The sequence below is a fragment of the Salmo salar genome, chromosome ssa19, assembly GCF_905237065.1.
Source record: "Salmo salar chromosome ssa19, Ssal_v3.1, whole genome shotgun sequence".
NCBI classification, from domain to species: domain Eukaryota; kingdom Metazoa; phylum Chordata; class Actinopteri; order Salmoniformes; family Salmonidae; genus Salmo; species Salmo salar.
This window is the reverse complement of record NC_059460.1, coordinates 66,484,129-66,507,807: the sequence shown is the minus strand read 5'-3', so window position 1 is coordinate 66,507,807 and position 23,679 is coordinate 66,484,129. Positions and strand designations below refer to the sequence as shown.

General features: G+C 47.1%; 1 protein-coding gene across 1 annotated transcript in view; it reads right to left on the bottom strand.

The window, feature by feature from the left end:
- Positions 1 to 23,679, bottom strand: part of LOC106579416 (proline-rich protein 12) — a 61,890-nt gene that overhangs the window by 14,104 nt on the left and 24,107 nt on the right. Inside the window, 10 exon segments of the mRNA XM_045702614.1 lie at positions 404 to 523; positions 1,289 to 1,722; positions 2,147 to 2,277; positions 2,837 to 2,953; positions 3,147 to 3,329; positions 3,332 to 3,661; positions 9,179 to 9,709; positions 9,899 to 10,129; positions 10,455 to 14,839; positions 15,168 to 15,332. Of these exon segments, the coding sequence (XP_045558570.1) occupies positions 404 to 523; positions 1,289 to 1,722; positions 2,147 to 2,277; positions 2,837 to 2,953; positions 3,147 to 3,329; positions 3,332 to 3,661; positions 9,179 to 9,709; positions 9,899 to 10,129; positions 10,455 to 14,839; positions 15,168 to 15,332 (6,627 nt within the window).

Sequence of the window (23,679 nt, the reverse complement as noted above, 5' to 3'; positions counted from 1 at the left end):
GTACTACGAGGTGGATATTTCTTGTCCACCTGCCGCTAACTAGCAGAATTGTATCTGTACGTGCATGTCGCACAAGCTCGTCGAACGCTGAACTCTTCATCAATCAATGGGTGAGTCAGTGCCACATTTTAATTTATTCCGAAATCAAAATAAAATACAAAAGTTATATTCCTTGAAATTGACTGTGTTCTGCTCTCAATGTCTGGCCTCCAGGGTTTGGATCATGTCGAGGTCCAGAGTCATGTGTGTGTGTGTGTTCTGCTCTCACTGTCTGTCCTCCAAGGTTTAGATCATGTCGAGGTCCAGGGCCGTGTGTGTGTGTGTGTGTGTGTGTGTGTGTGTGTGTGTGTGTGTGTGTGTGTGTGTGTGTGTGTGTGTGTGTGTGTGTGTTCTGGGCTCTCACCGTCTGTATCCTCCAGGGCTTGGATCATGTCGGGGTCCAGTGCCGTGCTGACCAGCATCTCCACATAGCTCCTGAACATCTCGCGCATGGCCCGGTTGTTCACCCCGCCTCGCACTGGCACTGCACATAGGTTACAGAGACACATACAGGGTTTAGACAACACACACACACAAACATAGGGTTGGCACAACAACTGTATCAAAACACTCAGGCGTATTATGGTATGGAAACTGAGGAAGACGGGCATAATGTTATCTTATGTTGTAACAAAGTAAAAAAAAAAAAAATGGATTTCCAAGCTATAGCACACAATATGTAACATACAGTACAATTCATAAAGGACAAAATAGTGTAGTCTGCATTGTGTGTTCCTATCGTGACAACGCTACACACATACACAGCATCTATACCTAATTGCCAAATACATTCCTGACAGATTTTCTTTTTGTCTCCCCTCCTGAGTCATTCTATTCCATTCATTGAGGGCAGACACAGACACCTATTATTCCCCCGACCATCTCATAATCCCTCCACCCAGTTTGAATGCACAAACACATACTTATAGGCTAAACAGATATGGTCTACATTCCAACTGGCACCCTATTCCCTTTACAGTGCACTACTTTTTACCAGGGCCCACGGGGCTCTGGTCAAAAGTAGTGCACTATAAAGTATGTATGGTGTAGCTATCAATAAAGCGGTACAAAATGGGTTCACAAAGTATCAAAAACATTATGGGCTACTTTCACGGACACAGTTTATGCCTAGTCTTGGACTAAAAAGCGATTTCAAATGAGAATCTCCATTGAGAATGCTTTTTAGTCCTGGACTTGGCTTAATCCGTGTCTGGGAAACTGGCCCTGTAGGTACAAAATGGCTTCTTACTCTCATCCTCACTGGCTGCCTCCTCGGACGAGTCTGAATCAGATGACGAGGGGACCTTCAGCCACTTCTTCCTCTTTTTCAGAGGAGGCTCTGCCTTGACCTTGGCTGGCTTCGACTTGGGAGGGCACTCCATCTTCTCTTTCTCCACTCCTCCTTTCTTCTCCTCTTTCCCCTTCCCTCGTTCCATCGTTGCCACCGAGGCGGCCCGTTTCTCAGGCTTCTCCTGAGATGGCTGTACCCTCTTCTCTTTCTCCCTCTGCTTCTCTTTCAACCCCGCAGTCGCCTTTTCTCGCTGTTCGTTCTTTGCCCTTGTTCTCTCCCTCGGTTCATGCTGCACTGGCTCACGTGGCGGTGCCACTCGCTGCTCCCTCTCGGCTCGAGGCGGGGTCAGGGTGGTGGGAGGCGGGGACGCTATTTTGGGGAGGGCCTGTCGCCTGTTGAAGACGAGTGGAGATTTGAATAAAGAGAAGGAAACAGTATTTCAGATGGCCAGTTCCATAAACGCCCTCTGCCAGCAAAATAGCTGACAACTAACCCTCATTTTGTGCGGGGTTATGCTCTCGCACCCTCTAGCTGGCTACATTTTTCAGTATGCTGGCTACTTCAGATTTTATGGAACACACTGGATGGCTAGATCAAAGTGCAAACACCATGTTAGCTCTTTAGGCTAGTATTTTCCTCTTAAACATTGTCCATGGACATTCAACAGGACAGCACTCTCCGAAATGTATATTTGAGAGGTGCAAGTAATAAACCTTCCAAGCATATATTTCGAACAGTACTGTCTTATGGATTGTTCAATGACAAGGTGGAAGAAAAACTTTGAGAAGTGAAGGCATAAAAACCACTAATGGGTACCTCAGTCCAGATGGTCTGTGCCAGGGTCGTCGAGAGCACACTCTCACATAGTCCTTCTTGTTAACGTTCTCCAGGAACTTGACGTACAGGCGCTGGTACCGCCTCTTGGCATCTCCAAAATAGCCCAGATACTGAGGAAGAGAAAGAGTAGCCATTTTGTTTATATGGATACCTGATGAGTAGCTGTTCAATAAGTACCTATCTTGGGATCCACACAAATCAATGGGCCTGTTCCAGGTCATCTTTATTGCAGATGTGCTGCACAGTTTATCAGGTTCCGCAGTCATAAAGTGTCTCAGAGTAGGAGTGTTGATCTAGGACCAGGACCACACTGTCCATTTGTTAGAATCTAAAAAGGCAAAATAGTACGAGTGCTGATCTAGAAACAGTTTGGGCATTTTAGATCTCAGGAATCACATTAATATGATATAAGCACTCTTCTGAGAACTAAGACGACCTGTAACGCAACAAACAACCACACAGACAGACATCATCAGGGTCGTGTTCATTAGGCACTAAATGGAGGAAAAGGTACTGAATCAGGTAGAGAATTTGAATTTCATTTTAAATTTTACAAAATGTTTTAAAACATTTTCAGTTGCGTGCCCTGTTGATAGACAGAAACATGCATTCTGTGTTGACATTGAGCAGCGACAGTCATGTGTTTGGTGGACAGACAGACTGACTCACGTTGCTGGTGGCACAGAACTGCCTCTCTCCGTCCTTGATCTCAGGGCTGAACTTCTGCAGCAGGGCTTTCTGCACCCTCCAGATGGGGGGAGGCTCTCGACCGGTCTTCAGGGCCAGCTAGGGTTTGAGGGGTGAGGGAGTCAATACATCACATACTGAACACACAACTACCATATATGAACACACACATTCTCTCACACACTTAACAGAACAGATGGAATATTTTGACAAACCATCAAACCTAGCGACTGTTGAACTGTTGATTAGTGATGTATTTTTTACTCACACATACACGCAAACACACAAATACCTTCATAGTTGCAATGTCTTCCACACGCACCACAAACTCGTCCCTCTCTCGGAAAATGCCTTCACCTCCGCTCTCGCTCTCGTCCTCCTCGCTCTCTCCGGCGATGGCGGCATCCTCCTGCTTCTGAGCCACGTGCAGCGAGGTGACCTGAGAGCCAGGGGCTTCTTCCGGAGACGCGCGCGGGGCTCCGGTGAGTACTTAGGGAACTCTGTGGCCGGGGATGACTGAGGAAGCGGGGAGGAGAGAGGGAGGGTGGCAGAAGCAGGATGAAGAGGGGAGGGATAGAGAGGGAGGGTTGCGGGAGCAGGATGAAGAGGGGAGGGATTGAAAGGAGGGAGGGGGCTCAGAGGTTGGGACTTCTGCTGTTGTGCTGCTTCTTGTGGCGGCAAGGGTGATGAAGGGAGAGAGAGGGGAGGTAAGGGGGAAGGCGGGGGAGAGGGAGAGAAGGATTGAGCGGGGGAGGCGGAGGGAGGTGGGGGGGGCGACTGGTGCTTCCTGGGACTCCGGGAGGGAAGCTGGAATATGGAGAGAAGTGCTAATGTAATTTTCTTCAAGAATCAATAGGTATATAAGGTATCGTTTAAATTAACCAAACAGCTGTAAAGATCACAGTTGTGGGCCTTTAATATCATTCAGTTCAAACTTTTAGAACTATCATCATAACAATGGGACTATCGTTTCTTTTAATCAGTTCTTTACTTTGTGTGCAATATGAAATCGATTCAATGACAGAATTTTAGCAAGAGCACAGCCACAAGCTAAAATAATTATTTGTCATGAGCTAACTCGTGAAAATAAATTTGAAGAAAAAAATGGGGCATGAGCAGAAACAACAAGAATATGAAGAAAAGTCTTGTAAGATATGAGAAGGGGAATTTTTTTTCTGGTTCCAAAAATAGATATATTATCTACACTGAACAAAAACAAATGCAAGATGTAAAGTGTGCCCAAATTTGTTTACATCCCTGTTAGTGAGCATTTCTCCTTTGTCAAGATAATCCATTCAGCTGAAACGTGTGGCATTTCAAGAATCTGATTAAACAGCATGATAATTATACAGATGCACCTTGTGCTGGGGACAATAAAAGGCCACTCTAAAATGTGCAATTTTGTCACACAACACCACATGTCAAGTTTTGATGGAGAGTGCAATTGGCATGCTGACTGCAGGAATGTCCACCAGACCTGTTGCCAGAGTATTGAATGTTCATTTCTCTACCATAAGCCGTTTGGAATTTAGCAGTACGTCCAACCGGCCTCAAACTGCAGACCATGTGTATGGCGTCATGTGGGCAAGCGGTTTGCTGATGTCAACGTTGTGAACAGAGTGCCCATGGCGGTGGTGGGGTTATGGTATGGGCGGGCATAAGCTACGGACAACGAACACAATTGAAGTTTATCATTGGCAATTTCAACGCACAGAGATACCATGATGAGATCCTGCCATTCACCCGCCACCATCACCTCATTTTTCAGCATGATAATGCGCGGCCCCGTGTCACAAGGATCTGTACACAATTCCTGGAAGCTGAAAAATTCCCAGTTCTTCCATGAACTGCATACTCACCAGACATGTCACCCATTGAGCACGTTTGGGATGCTCTGGATCGACGTGTACGACAGCGTATTCCAGTTCCTGCCAATATCCAGCAACTTCGCACAGCAATTGAAGAGGAGTGGGACAACATTCCACAAGCCACAATCAACAGCCTGATTAACTCTATCCGAAGGAGATGTGTCGTGCTGCATGAGGCAAATGGTGGTCACACCAGATACTGACTGGTTTTCTGATCCACACACACGCCGACCTTTTTAAGGTATCTGTGACCAACAGATGCGTATCTGTACTTGCAGTCATGTGAAATCCATAGGTTAAGGACTAAGGAATTCATTTTGATTGACTGATGATGAATTGTAACTCAGTATAATCTTTGAAATAGTTGCATTTATATTTTTATTCACTATATACAGTGCATTCGAAAAATATTCCGACCCCTTGACATTTTCCTCATTTTGTTACGTTACAGCCTTATTCTGAAAAATATATATTTTTTATTATTCCTCAATCTACACACTACACCCTTAATGACACTGTGAAAACAGGTTCTTAGAAGTGTTTGCAAATCTATTAAATATTTTAAAAAACAAATACCTTATATACATACAGTTGAAGTCGGAAGTTTACATAGACTTAGGTTGGAATCATTAAAACTCGTTTTTCAACTACTCCACAAATGTCTTGTTAACAAACTATAGCTTTGGCAAGTCGGTTAGGACATCTACTTTGTCCATGACACAAGTCATTTTTCCAACAATTGTTTACAGACAGATTATTTCACTGTATCACAATTCCAGTGGGTCAGAAGTTTACATACACTAAGTTGACTGCCTTTAAACAGCTTGGAAAATTCCAGAAAATTATGTCATGGCTTTAGAAGCTTCTCATAGGCTAATTGACATCATTTGAGTCAATTGGAGGTGTACCTGTGGATGTATTTCAAGGCCTACCTTCAAACTCAGTGCCTCTTTGCTTGACATCATGGGAAAATCAAAAGAAATCAGCCAAGACCTCAGAAAAAAAATGTAGACCTTTGTAAAGATGCTGGAGGAAACCGGTACAAAAGTATCTATATCCACAGTAAAACGAGTCCTATATCGACATAACCTGAAATGCCGCTCAGCAAGGAAGAAGCCACTGCTTCAAAACCGCCATAAAAAAGCCTGACTATGGTTTGCAACTGCACATGGGGACAAAGATTGTTCTTTTGGAGAAATGTCCTCTGGTCTGATGAAACAAAAATAGAACTATTTGGCCATAATGAGCATCGTTATGTTTGGAGGAAAAAGGGGGACGCTTGCAAGCCGAAGAACACCATCCCAACTGTGAACTACGGGGGTGGCAGCATTATGTTGTGGGGGTGCTTTGCTGCAGGAGGGACTGGTGTACTTCACAAAATAGATGGCACATGAGGAAGGAAAATTATGTGGATATATTGAAGCAACATCTCAAGACATCAGTCAGGAAGTTAAAGCTTGGTCACAAATGGGTTTTCCAAATGGAAAATGACCCCAAGCATACTTCCAAAGTTGTGGCAAAATGGCTTAAGGACAACAAAGTCAAGGTATTGAGTGGCCATCACAAAGCCCTGACCTCAATCCCATAGAACATTTTTGGGAAGAACTGAAAAAGCATGTGCGAGCAAGGAGGCCTACAAACCTGACTCAGTTACACCAGCTCTGTCAGGAGGAATGGGCCAAAATTCACCCAAGTTATTGTGGGAAGCTTGTGGAAGGCTACCCGAAACATTTGACCCAAGTTAAACATTTTAAAGGCAATGCTACCAAATACTAATTGAGTGTATGTAAACTTCTGACCCACTGGGAATGTGATGTAAGTAATGAAAGCAGAAATAAATCATTCTCTCTAGTATTATTCTGACATTTCACATTATTAAAATAAAGTGGTGATCCAAACTGACCTAAGACAGGGAATTTTTACTTGGATTAAATGTCAGGAAATGTGGAAAAACTGAGTTTAAATGTATTTGGCTAAGGTGTATGTAAACTTCCGACTTCAACTGTAGGGTATTCAGACCCTTTACTATGAGACTGAAATTGAGCTCAAGTATGTCCTGTTCCATTTCTACAACTTGATTGGAGTCCACCTGTGGGAAATTCAATTGATTGGACATGATTTGGAAAGGCACACCCGTCTATATAAAGGTCAAACAGTTGACAGTGCATGTCAGAGCAAAAACCAAGCCACGAGGTCAAAGGAATTGTCTGTTGCACTCCGAGACTGGATTGTGTCGAGGCATAGATCTGGGGAAGGGCACCAAAAAAATTCTGCAGCATTGAAGGTCCCCAAGAACACAGTGGTCTCCATCATTCATAAATGGAAGAAGTTTGGAACAACCAACTCTTTCTAGAGCTGGCCGCCTGGCCAAACTAAGCAATCGGGAGAGAAGGGCCTTGGTCAGGGAGGTCACCAAGACCCAATTGTCCCACTATCAGAGCTCCAGATGTCCTCTGTGGAGATGGGAGAACCTTCCAGAAGGACAACCATCGCTGCAGAACACCAATCAGGCCGTTATGGTAGAGTGGCCAGACGGAAGCCACTCCTCAGTAAGAAGCACATGACAGCCTGATTGGAGTTTTCCAAAAGGCACCTAAAGGACTCTCAAACCATGAGAAACCACATTCTCTGGTCTGATGAAACCAAGATTGAACTCTTTGGCCTGAATGCCAGGCGTGACATCCCTACGGTGAAGCGTGGTGGTGGCAGCATCATGCTGTCGGGATGTTTTTCAGCAGCAGGGACTGGGAGACTAGTCAGGATTGAGGGAAAGATGAACGGAGGAAAGTACAGAAAGATCCTTGATGAAAACTTGCTCCAAATCACTCAGGACCTCAGACTGGGGGCGAAGGTTCACCTTCCAAAAGGACAACAACCCTAAGCACAGACAATGCAGGAGTAGCTACGGAACAAGTCACTGAATGTACTTGAGTGGCCCACCCAGAGCCCGGACTTAAACCCAATCGAACATCTCTGGAGAGACCTGAACATAGCTGTGCAGCGACGCTCCCCATCCAACCTGTCAGAGCTTGAGTGGATCTGCAGAGAACAATGGGAGAAACTCTCCAAATACAGGTGTGCCAAGCTTGTAGCATCATACCCAAGAAGACTCAAGGCTGTAATCGATGCCAAAGGTGTTTCAACAAAGTACCGTAATTTCCGGACTATTAAGCGCACCTGAATATAAGCCACTGAATAAAAAAAAGAAAAATTATTTTGAACATAAATAAGCCTCACATGTCTATAACATTACACAGGCTTTAACGAAACACGGCTTGTAACAAAAATAAATAGGCTTTAACGAAACACGGCTTGTAACAAAAATAAATAGGCTTTAACGAAACACGGCTTGTAACAAAAAATAAAAAATTAGCAGTAAGCTTTAGTAATCTTTTTGCACTGAGTCAATTCCTCACGCTGCTGTTTCCAACGTCTTATCATCGACTCATTAAGACCAAGCTCCCGTGCAGCAGCTCTATTTCCTTTTCCAACAGCCAGATCAATCGCCTTCAACTTGAAAGCTGCATCATATGCATTTCTCCGTGTCTTTGCCATGATGAGGGTGACAAAATGACTACCGTAATCAGAATGATGGGAAGTTTGAGAGCGCTCGATTTAATCTAAACAGTAAACAAAAAAGTTGTTTGACCGTAACCCGTTCTGCAATTTTATTGGTCTAATGAAAGCTTCATGCCGTCAAACTGAGCACGTCACAGAATGTGTTTTTTTGGAAAGCGGGAAAAATCCATATATTAGCCGCGTCATTGTTTAAGCTGCGAGGTTCAAAGCCTGGGAAAAAAGTTGCGGCTTATAGTCCGGAATTTACGGTACTGAGTAAAGGGTCTGAATAATTACGTAAATGTGATAGTTTTTTTATTTTCAATACATTTGCAAAAATGTCTGGGGTATTCTGGGGCTTTGTCATTATGGGGTATTGTGTATAGAACGCTGATAAAAACAACAACAATTTAATCCAATTTAGAACACAACAAAATATGGAAAAAGTCAAGGGGCTCCGATACTATGATACAATATTTTAAACTATTACATCTGAGCCAAAATAGTAAATATGTGGGAAACAACTACTAAGTGGTCGCTTGCCACATTTTATGCTGCACTGTGCAACTTTCATTAAAAACTTGTCATCCAAATATGACAAAGTTTTCGTTTGCAATCTCAGTTGATCCCCCTCACCTCGCAAGGACATAATGTTTTTTTCCCCCTCCTTTTGCCATACTGGTATTGGCAATCATCGACAACAAAATATCATCAATATGATCTGTATCGGCCCGGTATTTCCCTTACCTTCTAATTTGGGTGCACCAAGTGTTTCAAACTCTGGCGCCTCCTCTTCCATAACCTTCACTTCACTCTCATTACCCACTCCTCCCATCTTCCTCTCCTCCTCATCATCATCATCATTCTCCATCTCCCGGTCCTCTCGCTGTAGTACAGCCGGCTCGGCCGCCTGGAGCTGGGTGTGAGGGGTGTGTGAGGGGGTCTGGGGGCTGAGGGTGGGGGGCTGCAGCGGGGTCGATGTGAGCTGGGCCTGCCTAGGTTGGGGTTGGGACTGGGGTGGGGGAGGAGGTGGGGGCGGCTGGAAGGCCAGCTGCGGTGTATCGTAGAGAGCCGAGATGGCTGAGGAGATGCTCTTCTGCAGGTCCTGGTTCTTGCCCACCGAATCCTCCTCATCCGAGGAGAACGAGGGCAGCGTCTCCAGGTTCCTCTTCAGCTCGTCGTCCAGGGTGCGCTTGCAGGGGCTGGGGCAGCCAACCAGGGCCAGGCCGCCGTTGCCCTCACCCTCCCCGAATGGAGGCGGCACTGAGGACAAGGGACAGAGCCCTCCACATTTGAGCGGTGAAGCGTCACCATGTCCTGATTCCATTCCCACAGGCATTTCCAAGCCCTGAGGTCTCTTTCCCGACTTGAGGAAGTCCATGAAGGAGGCCATGAAGCCCGCCTTGGATTCCGAATCCTTCTCATCCACCTGAGAGAGAGACAGAGAGGGAGCGGGTCGGGAATAGAGAGAAAAAATAGACTCAGGTTCACTAGTGGGGAAATACTGGTTTCCACTCTTCATTTTACCAACTGAGAAGGGTAACATTGTAACATACAACACACAGGATAAAACATTTTAAACTGATTCATTGGACAAACAAATGTAATAGTCCTTTACCCTTCCATCCATCCCCTCTCCATCCACTCCATCACTCAGCATCTGGCTGTTCTGCTTGCTCTTGTTCTGGGTCCTGTTGGAGTCTGTCCCTCCGCACGGGGGTCCGGGACTCAGGCCAAGGGAGGGAGCCGAGCCCACCGAGCCGTCCGACAGAGCGGGGTCTGTACCAGACAGAGAGTCTATCCTCAGCAGGTCGTCGGAAGAGGACATGGAGCCGATGGGCAGTTTGATCTACGACAGGAAAAAAACGGGAAAGGTTTTGCTAAAATGCCAATAGAGTACAGAGTACAGTAAACTTTGCTATTCCTGCCACCTTAAAGGAACATTCCACTCCAAAATGAAAAGCTGTCCGATGTCATGATGCATTCGAATCCCATGTCATCAGTTGTATAGATCCAGATTTATGGGAAGTGGTTAAATCTTGACAGACTACTTTAGAGATCTGAAACCGTTTGACAAACTTTGATTTGAAAGTGTAACGTCCCTTTAAGTACAGGCCTGCTATGACATCTATATTTCCCCCTGGGGATTAATGAAGTTCAATTCAATCACTCACCTTGAGAGGTGGTATGGGCTCCTGATGCTGTGGAGCCTGGTGGTGGAGCTGATGCTGTTGTTGCTGAAGGTGGTGTTGCTGCGTCTGGTCCTTCCTAGTCATCTCCATAAACATGTCATTTCTCCTCACCCGGCATCCACTACCACGGTCCCTGCCCAGTTTACCATCCATTCCTCCTCCATTCCCCCCTCCTAATCCGGTTCCTCCTCCCATCTCACCGGTCAACATTCCACAGGGCGTGTGCTGCTCTGGCTGCGGGCGAATGCGAGGCCTACCCCTGGGCCTGGGAGGCCCCTCTCTCTTTTGCTTGGTGGGCTTACGTCCCCTTTTCTTGACCACGTCCTGCGACATGAGCTGGGGAGGGGGGCCGAGGGGGGGATAACCTGTCGAGTGGTAGAAGTTAAGGTCTCCCATGAGGGGGCTGAGCGTGCCTCCTCCTCCAGCCCCACCTCCTGTCTTACGGCAACTGGAGACCAGGTCGGGGAGGAGGTCGGGGAGCCGGCGGCTGTTCAGGCGGATGTCTGCCGGCTGGTTGTCCTTGTCCTCGTCATCCTCGAACTCGTACTCCTGCGCGTAGCTCTTCTTGGGCAGCGTGTTGGGGTCCCGGCGCTCCTTGAGCAGATGGAACGAGCTTGACTTGAGTAGCTTCTTGGGGCGCGATGAGCAGAAGATGGGTGAGGTGAGGCCTCCAGAACTGACACCAGTACCGCCAGCGCACCCGCCTGGACTCGAGGACAATTTCCCCGGGCCAGTGACGCCCATGCCTCCGGGGCCTTGCAACTGGATCAGGCCCAGCTGCTCCGTATTGACGGTGGAGGGCAGCTCATGGGTCTTGAGGGATTCCAGGTCCATGGTGCTGCTGCCTGACTCGGAGAGACCGTGGCAGTACTGCACGTAGCCCTGGTCGCCGCCGTGGTGGCCATGCATGTCATAGCTGGCTCTTCCGCTTCCCCCTCCACTTCCTCTACCTGAATTAGCCTTCATGGCCTCCTCATGGCCATCTCCTGGTCCCTCTTTGTTCATCTCCCCCTGCATTGGGCCTGCGCTTTCTCCGGCGCAGCTCGACTTGGAGTAGTCGTCCGAGCAGAACATGTCCTCCATGCCGGGGAAGAAGGAGCGGTCCTCGTCTTGCAGGAGCGAGTCCGGGAAGCAGATGGAGGTGAGCGGGACGAAGTGATTCTGGCTCTGGCCGCCGCTTTTCTCCACGGGGCTGACCGTGTCAAACGGGTGCTGCTCAGAGCGCTGTTGCTGGTCCAATTGGACCTGCTGGCCCAGGGTGAGCTGGGAAGGGTGGGACTGGGACTTCTGTTGCTGTGAGTGGGTGGAAGCTGAGGGAGGGGGCAAGTGGTTGGACAGGGGGTGAGCATGGCCTTGGGAGTGGTGCCCTGAGTGGCTTTGCTGGTGGTGTGAGTTGGGGTGTTGCTGTTGTTGATGGTGCTGGGGGAGGTGGTGCACTTGCGAGGAGGCGGATAAGCCCATGTCGGGCTCAGAGAGTAATGAGTGGACTTCTGAATGTTGAGGGTGGTGGGACGCGAGCCTTTGCTGCTCTTGTTGCATGCGGCACTCTCCGCTCCCTCCACCACCACCTCCTCTCCTCTCCTCCACTCCCCCTCCATCCGTACTGGAGGTCTGGGAGAGCGAGCACTCCAGCATGTCCAGGGAGGACACCACCGAGCTCTGCTGTTGTTGCTTGGACTGGCTCTGGTCCTGTTGAGGAGGTCCGTGGCTGTAGTGAGTGGCCGCCACTGCGGCCTCCAAAGCCTGGGACTGGAGTTGTAGCTGAAGCTGGGAAGCCTGCTGGGTCGGAGTCTGGTGTTTATTTGGGCCCATTCGCCCTCCGGCTCCATCCATCATAGCTTGTTGTTGGCTCACCGAATGCTGCTGCTGTTGATGGGGCTCCATTTTGTTGCGGGTGGTGTGGGACAGCACAGACTGGAGCAGGTGGGGCGTTTGGCGGGACTGGTGTGTGGGGGAATCCATGAGGGAGGCTGAGGCTTGAGACTGAGAGTGCTGTTGCTGCTGGACCTCGGGGGTCTTGCGTGGGTACACCAGCTCCGAGCGCTCTTGTGGCTTCTTTTGCGGGTCCATGTGAGCGAGGGATTGAAGGTGGGCATGGGAGGCGGTGTGCTGTTGCTGCGGGTGGGAGGAGTGTTGGGGGCCCAGGGAGTGCTGGGAGTATGGGTCGCCCCGGCCATAGTGCACCACTGATCCCAGAGAGTGGTGGAGGAGGGGGTGGCTTTGCTCAGCACTTCCTCTTCCTCCAATCCTGCCACCGCCTCGTCTGTCATTCCTCTGTTGTTGTTGCTGCTGTTTCTTGAGAGACATCTCCAGCTGTCTGTCTAGGCCAGTAACCCCCCCGCCTGATTCGGTGCTGGAGATGGCGCTGTGAGTGCGGATAACGCTCTGGAGGTGGCACCTCTCCTCAGAGCTCTTTCCCAGCTCATAGGACGACAGCCCTTTGCCGCCATCTGTGGTAGAGGAGACGGGCTGGGGAGGTGCCTGCTGTTGGGCCGTCTGTTGAGATTGTTGCTGCTGGGAGTGGTGGTGGGACGCCTGGGGCACTGGACTGGCCTGGGCTTGGAAAAGGTGCTGGATCAAGAAGTCGTCATCCACATCCTCTTGAGACCTCTGAGAGCCCACACCTAGCATGCTGCTGGGGTCAGATTTGGTCTTGTTGGAGTTGGGGTGGTAGGACTGGGGCCGAGGGCCTCTGGTGTCAGGGTAGCCCTGAGGGGAGGACATGAAGGTGGGGGAAAGGACAGAGGAGATATATTTGTTAGAGCCCGTTCCTCCTGGGGTCTTGGTGGGGCAGGCAGGGGCGGGGGAGTGCAACCCTGGACGGTTGATCCCAGAGTTGGCCGACGGGGAGGGGATCGACTCAGGGATATGGTAAGACCCTCCTCCGCCACCTCCTCTCTCATTTGCCATACTGCTCGTGGCTCCTCCTCCTCCTGAGCCAGAAGTCCCACCTCCTGAGCTGCTACTACCACCGCCTCCTGAGGTTCCACCCCCAGACGGCCCACCCGACCGTAAAAGGGCAGGGGAGTGGCCTGGGCCGTAACCTATTGACGGACTTCCCTCTCCGCCTAGAGAGGAGGGGAGGGACCCATAAGCAGAGTCAGTCCCGTATACCACATCCGCCGAATACGACTGGCTTTGCCCTCCCAGGCTCCCATAGCCTTTTCTTACCCCGGCTGAGCTCAGGTCTTGGGCCTGAGGGGAGCTGAAGCCGCCATAGGACTGGGGGAGGTGGGAGAGAGGGGGCTGACTGGGTGAGTATGACTGGGTCTGCGGTTGCGGCGGGGTTTGGCCTGCGAGGGCAGTGGTGGGGGTTTTCACAAGGGATGCGGGTGAGCTGTAGCTCGAGAGCCTGTGCTTGGGTAAGGGCTGCTGGGCAGACGTGGATGAGGTTGGAGGGGGCTGTTGCTGCTGGGGAGCTGGGGGAGCACTCTGGGTGGGAGGCTGCTGTCTAGGGGGGCCCGAGCTAGAGCTGGAGGGGGGGATGGAGTTGGAGGGGTGGGCTCCCGAGGCAGATGAGGAAGAAGAAGAGGAGGTCGAAGAAGTGGAGGACGCAGAAGGGGGCGTGTGAGGGGTGCGGGAGGAGGACACCGAGCTGGCCGAGGAGTAGCCGCTGCTAGAGTTGCTCTTGGCGCCCTTCCCCACTGCTGAAGAGGTGGAGGACGAGTAAGGGGGCTGGATGATGGGCCGATAAACCTGTTCTGTCCGGGAAGAGGCCTTGTGGTCCGAGGAGGGACTCTGGTCACCTAGGGGGCTGCAGGAGAGGCCGGCATGCCGGGGGTGGGCTATCTGCTGGTACCCGGCTCCTCCGCAGCTGAGGTACTGCTGCAGGGAGTGGGCTGCCGAGGAGGAGAGCTGTGACTGGGACGGCGTGGGACGCTGGTAGTGCTTGATTACGCTGTCCTGCCGGGGCACAGCCCTCTCCTGAACCGAGTTAGATTGGGCCTGAGCCTGAGCTTGGGCTGAGGAGAACACTGAGGCGTTGTACAACTGGGAGGACTGGTCCTGCAGCTGGGAGGACAGCAGGTTGAACTGGTGGGACTGGATGTGTAGTGCCGATGAGGCCTGGGCCGAGGAGGCGGCGCCTGTGGAGTCCTGGGCACCCCGGTAGGCTGCGGCGGCGCCCTGAGAGGACAGGAGGCGGTCGAAGCCCAGGCTGGACTGGGAGGGACCCTTGATGTGCAGCAGAGGGTCGTGGGGGGAGAGGAGTCCGTTGGAGGTAGGGCTGAACGTGGGAGTGTCCTGAAGGGTGGGGAAGGAGCGGCTGGAGAAGGAGGCCGGGTGCTGATAGGCCGAGAGGGCAGAGGAAGAGGGGAAGGAGCCCGAGCCGGAGATGAAGAGCTCGGCAGGGGCAGGGGTGTGCATCGCTGTCAGGGTCAGATAAAGAGACAAGAGGACGATTATTCAACACCCGTCAACTGAAAGAACTGACAAGCATGACTAAATAAATTGTAACCCACCCCCCCGTAAAATGTAAAAAGTCAATCCAATATCCAAATGACACCAACATAACCTCAATGCAAATCACTGACACTGACAGTAATCACCGTTCAGAATATGGCGAGGCGCAACAATGCCGACAAAAGAGAGGAATAACAATTCGACATTGTATGGCGTTGGAAATGTCATATTGACTTTTGCGACCCCGTTTTGAATGTCAACACATTAACAAGACAGGTCTGGTCACATGCCTACCTGTCTGCCAGGACGGCGTGCGGAACTGGGAAAGCAGGGAGGAGGCGGAGGGTTGAGGCTGGGGACCCCGCTGGGACTCAAGAGCAGAGATCAGATTCATGACTGAGGCGTCTGGCCCAGAGGGGCTGGCGTGGTGCAGACCTGTGTCAAATAGTCCAGAGAGACCTGATGAGACAAATACAACCATGGGTAAACCGTGACGACCATGTCCTTATTTGACAGCAAACTCAACAGGACCCGCTTTCTCAAAAGCATCTTAACCTCTATGGGCTAGGTGGGACGCCTACTCAACAGCCAGTGTAATCCCGTGGCGCGATATATACCTAAAGAATGCAAAAACTTCAATTTTTCAAACATATGACTATTTTACACCATTTTAAAGACAAGACTCTCGTTAATCTAACCACACTGTCCGATTTCAAAAAGGCTTTACAACGAAAGCAAAACATTAGATTATGTCAGCAGAGTACCCAGCCAGAAATAATCAGACACCCATTTTTCAAGCTAGCATATAATGTCACATAAACCCAAACCACAGCTAAATGCAGCACTAACCTTTGATGATCTTCATCAGATGACAACCCTAGGACATTATGTTATACAATACATGCATGTTTTGTTCAATCAAGTTCATATTTATATCAAAAACCAGCTTTTTACATTAGCATGTGACTAGCATTCCCACCGAACACTGCCGGTGAATATACTAAATTACTCACGATAAACGTTCACAAAAAGCATAACAATTATTTAAAGAATTATAGATACAGAACTCCTCTATGCACTCGATATGTCCGATTTTAAAATAGCTTTTCGGTGAAAGCACATTTTGCAATATTCTCAGTAGATAGCCCGGCATCACAGGGCTAGCTATTTAGACACCCAGCAAGTTTAGCACTCACCAAAGTCAGATTTACTATAAGAAAAATGTTATTACCTTTGCTGTCTTCGTCAGAATGCACTCCCAAGACTTCTACTTCAATAACAAATGTTGGTTTGGTTCAAAATAATCCATAGTTATATCCAAATAGCGGCGTTTTGTTCGTGCGTTCAAGACACTATCCGAAAGGGTAAATAAGGGTGACGAGCATGGCGCAATTCGTGACAAAAAAATTCTAAATATTCTATTACCGTACTTCGAAGCATGTCAACCGCTGTTTAAAATCAATTTTTAATGCAATTTTTCTCATAAAAAAGCGATAATATTCCGACCGGGAATCTGCGTTTAGGTAAACAGACGAAAGAAAATAAAGCATGGGGTCGACTCGGGCACGCGCCTAAGCCGATAGTACTCTGATCGGCCACTTGCCAAACGCGATAAAGTGTTTCAGCCAGAGGCTGCCTCGATATCGTTCAGCTTTGTCCCGGGCTCTGAGAGCCTATGGGAGCCGTAGGAAGTGTCACGTTATAGCAAAGATCCTCAGTCTTCAATAAAAAGAGCCAAGATGAAACACAACTTGTCAGACAGGCCACTTCCTGCATGGAATCTTCTCAGGTTTTGGCCTGCCATATGAGTTCTGTTATACTCACAGACACCATTCAAACAGTTTTAGAAACTTTAGGGTGTTTTCTATCCAAAGCCAATAATTATATGCATATTCTAGTTACTGGGCAGGAGTAGTAACCAGATTAAATCGGGTACGTTTTTTATCCGGCCGTGTCAACACTGCCCCCTAGCCCTAACAGGTTAATGTGAGTCTGGAAGGAGAGTTTACAGTCTAAACAGACACCTAGGTATTTGTAGTTGTCCACATATTCTAAGTCAGAACCATTCAGAGTAGTGATACTGGGCGGGCAGGGATCGGTTGCAGAGCATGCATTTAGTTTTACATGCATTTAAGAGCAGTTGGAGGCCACGGAAGGAGAGTTGTATGGCATTGAAGCTCGTCTGGAGGTTAGTTAACACAGTGTCCAAAGAAGGGACACAAGTATACAGAATGGTGTCGTCTGCGTTGAGGTGGATCAGAGAATCACCAGCAGTAAGAGCGACATCATTGATGTATACATAGAAAAGAGTTGGCCCGAGAATTGAACCCTGTGGCAGCCCCATTGAGACTGCCAGAGGTCCGGACAACAGGCCCTCCGATTTGACACACTGAACTCTGTCTGAGAAGTAGTTGGTGAACCAGGCGAGGCAGTCATTTGAGAAACCAAGGCTGTTGAGTCTACCAATAAGAAGGTGGTGATTGACAGAGTCGAAAGCCTTGGCCAGGTCGATGAAGACGGCTGCACAGTATTGTCTTTTATCGATGGCGGTTATGATATCGTTTAGGACCTTGAGCGTGGCTGAGGTGCACCCATGACCAGCTCGGAAACCAGATTACATAGCGGAGAAGGTATGGTGGGATTCGAAATGGTCGGTGATCTGTTTGTTAACTTTTCTTTCGAGGACCTTAGAAAGGCAGGGTAGGATAAATATAGGTCAGCAGCAGTTTGGGTCTAGAGCGTCTCCCCCTTTGAAGAGAGGGATAACCATGGCAGCTTTCCTATCTTTGGGGATCTCAGATGATACGAAAGAGGTTGAACAGGCTAGTAATAGGGCCTGCAACAATTTCGGCGGATAATTTTAGAAAGAGAGGGTCCAGATTATCTAGCCCGTCTGATTTGTTGGGGGTCCAGGTTTTACATCTCTTTCAGAACATCAGCTATCTAGATACGGGTGAAGGAAAAATGGGGGAGGCTTGGGCAAGTTGCTGTGGGGGGTGCAGGGCTGTTGACTGGGGTAGGGGTAGCCAGGTGGAAAGCATGGCCAGCCGTAGAAAAATGCCTATTGAAATTCTCAATTATTGCAGATTTATCCTTGGTGACAGTGTTTCCTAGCCTCAGTGCAGTGGGCAGCTGGGAGGAGGTGCTCTTATTCTCCATGGACTTTAGTGTCCCAGAACTTATAGGAGTTTGTGCTACAGGATACAAATGTCTGTTTGAAAAAGCTAGCCTTTACGATCCTAACTGCCTGTGTATATTGGTTCCTAACTTCCCTGAAAAGGTGTATATTGCGGGGGCTATTCGAAGCTAATGCAGTACGCCACAAGATGTTTTTGTGCTGGTCAAGGACAGTCAGGTCTGGAGTGAACCAGGGGCTATATCTGTTCCTGGTTCAACATTTTTTGAACGGGGCATGCTTATTTAAGATGGTGAGGAAAGTACTTTTAAAGAATAACCAGGCATCCTCTACTGACGGAATGAGGTCAATGTCCTTCCAGGATACCCGGGCCAGGTCGATTAGAAAGGCCTGCTCGCTGAAGTGATTTAGGGAGCGTTTGACAGTGATGAGCGGTGGTCATTTGACCTCAGACCCATTACGGATGCAGGCAATGAGACAGTGATCGCTGAGATCCAGGCTGAAGACAGCAGAGGTATTTGGAGGGCAGGTTGGTTAGGATGATATTTATGAGGGTGCCCGTGTTTACGGATTTGGGGGTTGTACCTGGTAGGTTCATTGATAATTTGAGTGAGATTGAGGGCATCAAGCTTAGATTGTAGGACGGCCAGGGTGTTAAGCATGTCCCAGTTTAGGTCCCCTAACAGCACGAGCTCTGAAGAAAGATGGGGGGCAATCAATTGACATATGGTGTCCAGGGCACAGCTAGGGGCAGAAGGTGGTCTATAGCAAGCGGTAATGGTGAATGAGAGACTTGTTTCTGGAAAGGTGAATTTTTGAAAGTAGGAGCTCAAATTGTTTGGGCACAGACCTGGATAGTATAACAGAACCTTGCAGGCTCTCTCTGCAGTAGATTGGAACTCCGCCCCCTTTGGCAGTTCTATCTTGTCGGAAAATGTTATAGTTAGGGATGGAAATTTCAGGGTTTTTGGTGGTCTTCCTAAACCAGGATTCAGACACGGCTAGGACATCCGGGTTGGCAGAGTGTGCTAAGGCAGTGAATAAAACAAACTTAGGGAGGAGGCTTCAAATGTTAACCTGTTGGGGATAGGGGGCAATATTTGCACGGCCGGATAAAAAACGTACCCGATTTAATCTGGTTACTACTCCTGCCCAGTAACTAGAATATGCATATAATTATTGGCTTTGGATAGAAAACACCCTAATGTTTCTAAAACTGTTTGAATGGTGTCTGTGAGTATAACAGAACTCATATAGCAGGCAAAAACCTGAGAAGATTCCTTACAGGAAGTGGCCTGTCTGACAAGTTCTTGTTCTTCTTGACTCTCTTTATTGAAAACTGAGGATCTTTGCTGTAACGTGACACTTCCTACGGCTCCCATAGGCTCTCAGAACCCGGGAAAAAGTTGAATGATGTAATTCCAGCCCCTGGCTGAAAAACATTAGCGCCTTTGGTAAGTGGTCTATTAGAGGACCATCAGACTGAGGCTCGTGCACGAGGGGATCCCATGTTTTTATTTTCTCTCTCTTTGAACGTAAACACGCTTTCACGGTCGGAATATTATCGCTTTTTTACGAGAAAAATGGCATAAAAATTGATTTTAACCTCTTACATCTAGACGTTCCGCTAGCGGAACACCTGCTCCAATGATAGGCGTGGCGCTAATTACAAATTCCTCAAAAATACAAAAACTTCCATTTTTCAAACATATGACTATTTCACAGCATTTTAAAGACAAGACTCTCCTTTATCTAACCACACTGTCCGATTTTAAAAAAAGGCTTTACAGCGAAAGCAAAACATTAGATTATGTCAGCAGAGTACGCAGCCAGAAATAATCAGACACACATTTTTCAAGCTAGCATATGTCACAAAAAACTAAACCACAGCTAAATGCAGCACTAACCTTTGATGATCTTCATCAGATTATGCAATTCATGCATGTTTTGTTCAATCAAGTTCATATTTATATCAAAAAACAGCTTTATACATTAGCATGTGACGTTCAGAACTAGCATACCTCTCGCAAACCTCCGGTGAATTTACTAAATTACTCACGATAAACGTTCACAAAAAACAATTATTTTAAGAATTATAGATACAGAACTCCTTTGTGCAATCGAGGTGTCCGATTTTAAAATAGCTTTTCGGTGAAAGCACATTTTGCAATATTCTGAGTAGATGGCCCAGCCATCACAGCTAGCTATTTAGACACCCACCAAGTTTAGCCCTGACCAAACTCCGATTTACTATTACAAAAGTTTGATTACCTTTGGTGTTCTTCGTCAGAATGCACTCCCAGGACTGCTACTTCAATAACAAATGTTGGTTTGGTTCAAAAAAATCCATCGTTATATCCAAATAGCGGCATTTTGTTTGTGCGTTCAAGACACTATCCGAAGTGTAAATAAGGGTCACGAGCATGACGCATTTTTATGCAATTTTTCTCGTAAAAAAGCGATAATATTCCAACCGGGAATCTGCGTTTAGGTAAACAGACGAAAGAAAACAAAGCATGGGGTCGACTCGGGCACGCGCCTGAGTCTCACAGTACTGTGACCAGCCACTATCCAAACGCGCTACTTTTTTTCAGCCAGAGCCTGCAAAGCCACGATTCAGCTTTTTGCCGCCTTCTGAGAGCCCATGGGAGCCGTAGGAAGTGTCACGTAACAGCAGAGATCACCTGTAATGGATAGAGATAATCAAGAAGGGCAAGAAATTGTCAGACAGGGCACTTCCTGCATGGAATCTTCTCAGGTTTTGGCCTGCCATTTGAGTTCTGTTATACTCACAGACACCATTCAAACAGTTTTAGAAACTTTGGAGTGTTTTCTATCCAAAGCTAATAATTATATGCATATTCTAGTTTCTGGGCAGGAGTAATAATAATCAGATTAAATCGGGTACGTTTTTTATCCGGCTGTGAAAATACTGCCCCCTAGCCATAACAGGTTAAACAGCGGTTGACATGCTTCGAAGTACGGTAATGGAATATTTAGAAATCTTTTGTCACGAAATGCGTCATGCTCGTGACCCTTATTTACACTTCGGATAGTGTCTTGAACGCACAAACAAAATGCCGCTATTTGGATATAACGATGGATTATTTTGAACCAAACCAACATTTGTTATTGAAGTAGAAGTCCTGGGAGTGCATTGTGACAAAGAACAGCAAAGGTAATAACATTTTTCTTATAGTAAATCTGACTTTGGTGAGGGCTAAACTTGGTGGGTGTCTAAATAGCTAGCCCTGTGATGCCGGGCTATCTACTTAGAATATTGCAAAATGTGCTTTCACCGAAAAGCTATTTTAAAATCGGACATATCGAGTGCATAGAGGAGTTCTGTATCTATAATTCTTAAAATAATTGTTATGTTTTTTGTGAACGTTTATCGTGAGTAATTTAGTAAATTCACCGGAAGTTTGCGGGGGGTATGCTAGTTCTGAACGTCACATGCTAATGTAAAAAGCTGTTTTTTGATATAAATATGAACTTGATTGAACAAAACATGCATGTATTGTATAACATAATGTCCTAGGTGTGTCATCTGATGAAGATCATCAAAGGTTAGTGCTGCATTTAGCTGTGGTTTGGGTTTATGTGACATTATATGCTAGCTTGAAAAATGGGTGTCTGATTATTTATGGCTGGGTACTCTGCTGACATAATCTAATGTTTTGCTTTCGTTGTAAAGCCTTTTGGAAATCGGACAGTGTGGTTAGATTAACGAGAGTCTTGTCTTTAAAATGGTGTAAAATAGTCATATGTTTGAGAAATAGAAGTAATAGCATTTCTAAGGTATTTGAATAACGCGCAACGGGATTCCACTGGCTGTTGAGCAGGTGGGACGATTTCGTCCCACCTAGCCCAGAGAGGTTAAAGAACCGCTCTCGTAGTGCCCCAATTCCTAATGAGTTAATTTTTACATGATTCACTTAAAAATCAGGTAACAATTTAACAGTTAGTTGATTAGATGAATAACAGTCATCAGATTAATGAAAGTAAAGTCACGACACAATTGAGATCTTCCCAATTAAATCATCAGTCCGACTGTGGGTGTGGGGACGGATACAAATTTGAGTAGATTTACATATACAGCCCTGCTTGGCTAATATAGTCTCAGATCCCACCCTCTTACCCCTTAACCTCTTATGGCTAGGGGGCAGTATTTTCACGGCTGGATAAAAAATGTACCCGATTTAATCTGGTTACTAATCCTACCCAGTAACTAGAATATGCATATACTTATTATATATGAATAGAAAACACCCTAAAGTTTCTAAAACTGTTTGAATGGTGTCTGTGAGTATAACAGAACTCAAATGGCAGGTCAAAACCTGAGAGATTCCTTTACAGGAAGTGGCCTGTCTGACCATTTCTGGAACTTCTTTTCCATCTCTATCTTTTACAAAGGATCTCTGCTCTAACGTGACACTTCCTACGTCGTCCATAGGCGCTCAGAGCCCGGGAAAAACCTGAATGTCGTCATCCCAGCCCCAGGCTGAAACACATTATCGCCTTTCTCAAGTGGCCGATCAAGGGACTCTGGGCTTAGGCGCGTGACCTGACCGCCCCCGTCTTTGTGATTTTTTCCTCTGTTTGCCGAAAAGGAGATTCCCGGTCGGAATATTATCGCTTTTCTACGAGAAAAATGGCATAAAAATTGATTTTAAACAGCGGTTGACATGCTTCGAAGTACGGTAATGGAATATTTAGAATTCTTTTGTCACGAATTGCGCCATGCGCACGACCCTTCTTTACCATTTCGGATAGTGTCTGGAACGCATGAACAAAACGCCGCTATTCGGATATAACGATGGATTATTTTGGACCAAACCAACATTTGTTATTGAAGTAGCAGTCCTGGGAGTGCATTCTGACGAAGACAACAAAAGGTAATCAAACTTTTGTAATAGTAAATCGGAGTTTGATCAGGGCTAAACTTGGTCGGTGTCTAAATGGCTAGCCGTGATTGCTGGGCTATCTACTGAGAATATTGCAAAATGTGCTTTCACCGAAAAGCTATTTTAAAATCGGACATATCGAGTGCATAGAGGAGTTCTGTATCTATAATTCTTTAAATAATTGTTATGTTTTTTGTGAACGTTTATCGTGAGTAATTTAGTAAATTCACCGGATGTTTGCGGGGGGTATGCTAGTTCTGAACGTCACATGCTAATGTAAAAAGCTGGTTTTTGATATAAATATGAACTTGATTGAACAAAACATGCATTGTATAACATAATGTCCTAGGGTTGTCATCTGATGAAGATCATCAAAGGTTAGTGCTGCATTTAGCTGTGGTTTTGTTTTTTGTGACATTATATGCTAGCTTGAAAAATGGGTGTCTGATTATTTCTGGCTTGGTACTCTGCTGACATAATCTAATGTTTTGCTTTCGCTGTAAAGCCTTTTTGAAATCGGACAGTGTGGTTAGATAAAGGAGAGTCTTGTCTTTAAAATGCTGTGAAATAGTCATATGTTTGAAAAATTGAAGTTTTTGTATTTTTGAGAAATTTGTAATTCGCGCCACGCCTATCATTGGATATTGGAGCAGGTGTTCCGCTAGCGGAACATCTAGATGTAAGAGGTTAAAGAAAAGGCACATGGTATTCAACCTGTCAGTTGGAGCTGAGTTGGACCCTGAAAGCAACAAACTTCCACAGG